Source organism: Trichechus manatus, unplaced genomic scaffold (genome assembly GCF_000243295.1).
Source record: "Trichechus manatus latirostris isolate Lorelei unplaced genomic scaffold, TriManLat1.0 scaffold00074, whole genome shotgun sequence".
Classification (NCBI taxonomy): Eukaryota; Metazoa; Chordata; class Mammalia; order Sirenia; family Trichechidae; genus Trichechus; species Trichechus manatus.
Window position 1 is genome coordinate 4,867,849 of NW_004444010.1, and position 8,039 is coordinate 4,875,887.

At 36.7% G+C, this 8,039-nt stretch overlaps 1 protein-coding gene across 1 annotated transcript in view; it reads left to right on the top strand.

The window, feature by feature from the left end:
* Window positions 1-7,364, top strand: part of ITGA2 (integrin subunit alpha 2) — a 133,878-nt gene extending 126,514 nt beyond the window's left edge. The window contains exons 28-30 of the mRNA XM_004380501.2: window positions 3,753-3,842; window positions 6,312-6,428; window positions 7,138-7,364. Coding sequence (XP_004380558.2) covers window positions 3,753-3,842; window positions 6,312-6,428; window positions 7,138-7,218 — 288 coding nt within the window. The 3' untranslated portion in view covers window positions 7,219-7,364. The remainder of the gene's footprint in view (window positions 1-3,752; window positions 3,843-6,311; window positions 6,429-7,137) is intronic.
* Window positions 7,365-8,039: the final 675 nt, after the last annotated feature.

Genomic DNA, 8,039 nt, shown 5'->3' on the forward strand with positions numbered 1-8,039 from the left:
TTCTTATTACCAGTACTACAATGTTTTCATTACTGTAGCTTTATAGTATGTTTGAAATCAGGAAGTGTGCGTCTGCCGACTTTGTTCTTCTTTTCCAAGACTGTTTTGGCAATTAGGAGCCCCTTGCACTTCTTTCACCTTCAACTTATCAATGACTTTGGATCTAAAGTAGGTCTCTTGTAGACAGCATATAGTTGGATCATGTTTTCTTATCCATTCTTCCAATCTCTTCCTTTTGATTGGAGAGTTTAATCTACTTATATTTAAAGTAATTAACAATAAGTAAGGACTTACTTTTGCCATTACTTCTGACATGTTGCCACTTCGTTTCCTACAATACTCCTATTTTGTGTTTACTTGATTTTTTTGGCATGAACTATTTTGATTCCCTTCTCATTTCCTTTTGTGTATATTTTTTGGATTTTCTTTTTTTTTGTGGTAACAGTGGGTATTACATCTAAAATCCTAAATTTATAACAACCTAGTTTAAGTTGTGTCATAGAAAGAATTATGTCCAAAAATGTGTGTATCAACTTGGCTGGGTCATGATTCCCAGTATTGTATGATTGTGTAATCTGATGTGATTTCCTTATGTGTTGTAAATTTCATCACAATGACCTAATAAGATGGATTAGTGGCAGTTATACTGATGAGCTTTACAAGGTTAGATGGTGTCTTAATCTAGTCTCTTTTGAGATATATAAGAGAGAAGTGAGCAGAAACACATGGGAACCTCCTACCACCAAGAAAGCAGTGCTGGGAGCAGAGCGCATCCTCTGTACCTGAGGTTCCTGCGCAGAGAAGCTCCCAGACCAAGGGAAGATTGATGACATGGACCTTTCTCCAGAGCTGACAGAGAGAGCATTCCCTTGAAGCTGATGCCCTGAATTTGGACTTGTAGCCTACTGGACTGTGAGAGAATAAACTTCTCTTTGTTAAAGCCATTCACTTGTGGTATTTCTGTCATAGCAGCACTAGATGACTAAGACAAATTGCTACCAACTTATAATCAATAAAAATATACAAATTCTGTTCCTATACCACTCCTCCCCCCCTTGATGGTGTTATCACAAATTATGCATATTTATACCTTGTTTTCCCAATACATAAATTTGTAATTATTTTGATGCACTTGTCTTTTAAATCATGTACAGCATAATAAGTAGAGTTGCAACATAAAAAATACTAGAAAACTGACCTTTATATTTACCCATGAAATTACTTTTACTATGATTTTTTTCCTTCATATAGATTTAAGTTACTGTCTAGTGTCCTATCTTTTAAACCTGAGGATTCTCTTTAGAATTTCCTGTAGGGTAAGTATAGTAATAATGAATTCTCATGGCTTTTGTTTATCTAGAATATCTTAATTCCACCCTCATTTTTGAAGGACAGTTTTTCCAGATATAGAATTCTTGGTTGGCAGTTATTTTCTTTCAGTACTTCAAATATGTCACTGCCTTGTGACCTCCAAGGAGGAAAAATTGACATTTAATCTTGTTGAGGATCTTTATATGAGACGATTCACTTGTGTTTTGCTGTTTTCAGAATTCTCTCTTTATCTTTAGTTTTTGAGAGTTTGATTGTAAGTGGATCTCTTTGAGTTTACCCTACTTGAAAGTTATTGAGTTTCTTGGATGTATAGATTCTTGTCTTTTGTCAAATTTGTGAAGTTTTGGCTATTAATTCTTCAAATGTTTTTTCTGTCCCTTTCTCTCTTTCTGCTCCTTTGGGGACTCCCATCATGCATATGTTGGTCTGCTTGATAGTAACTCATAAGTCCCTTAGGCTCTGTTCACTTTTCTTCATTTTCTTTTATTTTTAATATTTTACTTCTCAAACTTGTTAATTCAATTGTCCTATCATGACGTTTGCTGATTCTTTCTTTTGCTAGCTCAAATCTGCTGCTGAACACCTCCAGTGTTTTTTTATTTCAGTTATTGTACTTTTCAGCAACAGTATTTCTGTTTGATGCCTTTTTAATTTTTCAGTCTCTTTATTATTCTCATTTTGTTCCTGTATCATTTTTTGATTTCCTTTAATTATTTATCCTTTTTTTTTTTTTTTAATAGCTCTTTAAGCATAGTTAATACTGTTGTTTTAAGTCTTTATCTAGTAAGCCTATTATTGATGCTTCCTCAAACACAGTTTTGGTCACTTAGTTTTGTTTTTTGGATGGACTATCCTTTTCTGTTTCTTTGTATGCCTTGCTATTTTTTGCTGAAACTGGTATATTTGACTATTATAATGTGGTGACTCTGGAAATCAGATTCTTCCCCTCCCCCAAGGTTTTCTGTTTTGTTTTTTTTTTTGGGGGGGGGATTGTTCTTTTGTTTTTTTATAGTCATGCATTGGTTTAGTGACTTTCTCTAACTGTCTTTGCAAAGACTGCTTTACTGGATATGTGTAGACACTAATGACTTTCTTATGTTCAGCTAGCATTTTGACAGATTTTCTTCAACACTAGGGAAAAAAAGAAAAATACAAAACAAAAAATCCTCTCTCACTCTTTTCATATTGGCTCATGCCAGGGCCTTCCTTCAGCACTTAGCCCAGCCTACACTGAGCCTAGGGATCATCCCAAGGTAAAAGCCTAGGGTCTTCTCAGGTAATTTCTGGGCAAGCGTCTTTTTCTGAGGATGCATGTGGCTTTCTCAATTCCCTCTTATACATGATACTTTTGAAAGCCTTAATTTCTGAAAGAAACTGTCTGGCTCTCCTTCCAGTATATTATATACCTTAAGCGAATGCTTTAGCCCCAGGTGGCCACAAGCAGTCACAGCCCTGGGTCTTCTGTTCACTGCCCCTGAGCCCTGGGTGAGCTCTAAGACAGGCCAAACTGAGATGAACACTTTGCTTCAGTCCTTTAAGCAGCCCCCAGACAGTTTAGAACAGACACACTCAGTAATGTGCTAGTAAAGTTTGCTCTGCTGGCTCCCTCTGTGGGTGTGCAGGCCACCACTGATGCTTTAATATGGCCATGACAAGCTGGGGAGGGGGGAAGCACAAGTGGGTAGAAAACCAAAGATTTCCTACCATTTATATGTTGCCTTTTCTTGATTCAGCTTTTGCTTAGTTTCTTTAACCCTTTGACTGGTTTCTAGAGTTCTGATAGGTTGACAGATTCTACCAGTTTCTGCTTGTGTTTTTTGTTTTGTTTGTGAGGGAATGAGAGCATGCAGCTACTGATGCCACCCTCTTGCTCCATCCTTGAAATGTTTACTTTTAAACAGTATTATTTTACACAAGTATCCCCAGAAGGAAAGTTCTCTTCGCTTTTTAATATTGGTTTTATATTCCATTATGTGGCTTATTCAGATAAGTATATAAAAATATTGGGTTTTCAATTTTCCCTCATGTCCAGATTTCATTAAGTTTTAAGAAATCCAGACTATGATCTTTCCCAATTAAAAACATAAATTTTAAACCCTTGCTTTTCAACACCATTTGCAAATTAGAATCACTCAGAGAGATGTGTTACCTGCTAATGCCTAAGCCTTACCCCCAAAAGATTTGGATTTAATTTGCTGTGGCAGGGTCCAGTCACCCTTATGTTTTAAAAGTTCCCCAGGTACTTCTAATGTAACCCATTTGCAGATCACCAGCACAGGCAACACAAGGGTTCTTGAGTCTTCAGAGGTGTTTGCTCTTGTCACTTTCCACAAGAAAATAGATAACTAAACAATAAACATGCCAGTTCCATGCATTAACTTCTGCTAGGATAAAATATAGTCTTCATTCTTACGTTCCAGTCAACTTTCCAGACAATACAGCTGACAGCATCTGCAGAAATTGACACCTATAACCCTCAGATATATGTGATTGAAGAAAACACCGTCATGGTGAGTACATCCCATTCCTCCCGACAGGTGTTAGAATCTATGATAAGTATTCCATTTCTGAAAACTTAGATCAGTAATTCTTCTTACCTGCATTTATGTAGTAGGGTCTTACCAAAATTCTGAAAATCTAATATTTATTATGTTGAGCTTTTGGTAAGGGTGTTTGCTACTCAAAAAATGCAGTGATATACTTGCCTTTCCCCCTTTCCATGTTGGCAAAGCTGTTTTTTCTAGAAGTAAGGAGTCAATGAAAGGCATGACAGTAGGGGTTCCATCTTGTCTGTGGCTCCATTGTGGGTCCTAAACCAGCACCACCAGTTCTTCCTTTCTCCTTGTGTTTATACAAAATGGCTTAGATCTTAGGCCATTGAATCTAAATCATGCTTATTTAAATCATATACTGCATTTTAGAGTGCTTTTTTTTAAAACTGTTGCTTAAGCATCTTTAGTAAATAAGGCAGTTATTACAGAAGTTCTTTCTTTTTTATTTATTTATTTTATTTTTAGCAGTACTCCTTACAGCTGCTCACTGACATTGTTTAAAATGTCTATTAATTAGGTCTTACATTCTAGAAAACTATAAATGCTCCCCTTGATAAAAAGTTTTTGCAAAGAAATGTACTTTCGCAGAAAACAAAGGCTCTCTGTTCCAAGAGCTGGCACGGGGCAACTTTTCTTTGCACTGAAATTCTGGTTAGAATCTGCCATATTTAGATAAAGCAGGATTTCCGTGTTCAGCTAATCTTTTGGCAGAGCCCTGAACATTTTCCTTCTAATGCTATTATTAGGAATTGGAAGCCAGTTCAAGACTCTGCTCCCAAGGCCAGCTTGGCAGCTAGCCTCAGTCCACTGCACCAGCCTATGGCTTCATTGAAAAGCCAGTGGTCCTATGAACTCTGGGTCTCTTTCCTGCCTGAGAGTAGAGCTTATGATACCACCCTTCCACTCTTGTTCCTGGGAAATGATTCAACACAATAGAGAATGCTTTTCTGCCTCTGGTTTAGGAGCTTCAGTGAAGGCCCATACCCACTCTTCAGAGACTGAGGCTTGGAAAACCAGAAATGGAGCCAAAGGAGAATGTGGACTTCAGATACAAAGAGCTATAATCTTAGCCTAGGAGGAAAGTTCTATAGATTTTTTAAAAGCTCACTTTAGAAAAATGTATTGTTCAGAAAGCAGTATTCAATAACTTATTAATTGAAAATTCAAATTAATAATTTTAATGAACCCCTTAGAAGATTTTTTTTTCTTGGTATTCTCTGAGCAATCCTGATATATTAGAGGCCAACTATTAATCATGTCTATGAAAATATTTTTTAAATCCAAATAATAATTTGGATAATTTTTTTTAAATAATGTTTTGAATTTAAATACAAACTGACACATTCCTATAGATAAGTGATTCTTAAATTTTTTTGCATTCCTGGTCCACTTAAAAATCTGATACACAAAATGTTGTAGGAGTGTATCCATAGGCATCCATGGACCCCAGATTCAGAAGCTCTGGAATAGAGAGAGTAGGGATATGACTGCCATTAAGCACAGTACTACATGAATTTATAGTCACTTTATTCATAAATCAATAAAGGCTTATTTTAGCTCTTTAAGATATAAATGAGAAGAAATACAGTCACCAAAAAGGCCAACCCATAAATTATGTGACAAAAAGCGACTTCTCTGCCAAGATACTTCAATGTTAAATCAATTAAATAAGTTAGATATCATCCCCTTATTTTGTTCCTAGAAGTATCACTTGAAAAACACACTTTGTGGAGGAAATGGTTGAGATTCTTTCTGCAGCTTAAAAAAATAATAATAAAATATGTTTTTACTGTTAAAACTCTAAGGGCAGTCACTCCATTGCAATGTCACAAGATTGTGGGGAACTGGACATAAAGAATCACATGTAGCCTCAAGGACAATTTTAGCATTGAAAAGGTCAACTTGAGCCCTAGGATATTAGTTCTACCTTTTCAAGTATTGGTATCAAGTAACTTTGAATGAGAGAGTTAAGTGAAATCAAACTTTTAGAAACCCAATACAAAGTTTGTTGTTGTTGCTGTTTAATACAAGGAGTTTAGGCTTTTAGTTAGTTTGTTCGTTCATTCTCCTCCCAAAACTGGGTTTCAAATGCTTTCACTTGATGAGAGCGTATGCCAAAAACTAAAGTTCCTTGTTCATAAATAATTAAAACATCTGGGATTGTCAGACAAGACATGGCCACTAAATACTGAAGCAATTAAGGAGGGAAAACTAGAGAACTTGTATTTCTTCCCTGGGCTTTGCAGGAGCGTTTTCTCTAACAATTGTACTGCACAATTGAGGAATGTTATCATGAGCAGGGCACGTCACCTTCCTGGAGCTAGGGACCTTCATCTCTAATATTAGAGAGTTGGACTAGACCATCTCACTTTTTTTTTTCCAGTGCTAAAATTAGATGACTCAATTGTTGTGAATATACATTTACAGATTCCTATTACAATAATGAAGCCTGATGAGAAAGCTGAAATACCAACAGGAGTTATACTAGGAAGTATAATTGCTGGAATCCTTTTGCTCTTAGCTCTGGTTGCAATTTTATGGAAGGTAAGAAGCATTTCATATTTTAAAATTTAGGGCTTCTGAAGGCATCTGTCTTGAAGTTTTTATAATGCAGCCACTTTAAGTTTTATATGGTACCTCCCCTATCATGAGGAAAAAGGAAATGCCAATTTATTTACACTTTCTTACTCATGTTCTTGAAAACAATCAATAAAGATTTTTTCTCCTTTGTTTTGGCCCCTAAATATATATATATATTTAACCTTCTTTTCATTCAGGCCTCTGAATGTTTTTGTTCAGCTGCAAATAATTAGATTCTGAGACATTTAAGTTTATACAATTTGGTTACGCTCTCTGGATATTAATTTTCTCAAAAAAGGGGGTGATACCAAGTCAGTAGTTCCCAAACTATACTCTCCAGGGCCCTAGGGATTCCTCAGAGGTGCTTTAGAGAAAGTGGGCAGCAAAGGGGATTATAAAATACCACCATTTGCCATCCAGTAGATTTGTATTCATGACAACCACATGTGTGTCAGAGTGGCACTGTGCTCCATAGGGTTTTCAGTGGTTAATTTTTCAGAAGTAGATCTCCAGGTCTTTCTTCTAAGGCACCTCTGGGTAGACTCAAACCTCCAATCTTTCAGTTAGCAGCTGAGCATGTTAACTGTTTGCACCACCCAGGGACAAAGGGGGTTAAAGGCATCACACAAAATAAGTCATAGATGGTAACATTTTTATACCATCATCTTTATAGGTTGGCTTCTTCAAAAGAAAATATGAAAAAATGACCAAGAATCCAGATGAGACTGAAGATCTGACAGAACTAAACAGCTGAACCATCCAACAGTCCTGACTGCAGTGCCAACTGATTGAAATAGCCAGTGATTGATATTTGCATGAATGTTTTTTTTTTAAGTCCCAGTGTCTTATAATGTAATAGGTAAATTAGTCTGATGTTTTATTTTAAGAGAAACTGCAGGTCAGTTTGGAATGAAGAAATTTGGGGTAGGGGTGGGGGTAGAAAGGGTGAAAGACTTATTTTATACGGGTGGGGGGTGGTTGGGTATCTTTAAGCTGGCTGGTCCAGAGTTTACATTTTAATGTACACTGTGTCCAAAACATAATCCTTCCATGCACAAGTCTTAAAGCAAAATATTAACACTTTCTAAGATTTTTTGGAGGGAAATGCTATTTTTAAAACATTGTTTCTAAACAGCAAAGTGGAAGTACCCAGTATAGGTGCATAATTAGCTTGACTATTGATGTTGACAAGAGGCGAAAAAGCCACACACTCTTCAACTTATGCTGCTCAACCAAAGTAGCCACAGAGGTTACTTTTAATTGATATTTGCATTTATAAACTAGGTGTAATTTGCCTTTGGTTCCTCTCAGCCCACGGCCACCTCTTCAGAGTCCAAATCGTGCTCTGATATAATTGTCAAAACATGTTTGAATAACTGATCAGAGCTTACCAGTATGCCTCCTGCTGAGGAAATCTCTATTTAAATGGCGGCGGGGGGGCGGGCGTGGGGTGGGGAGGTGGAGTGGTAGTTAGAGACCAAGGCACAAAATTTAGCCTAATTACTGGTGGCCCAGCCTGTGCCAGAGGAAGGAGAAGGAGAAAGTGTCCTTTCTCTTTAGGATACATAACTGGCT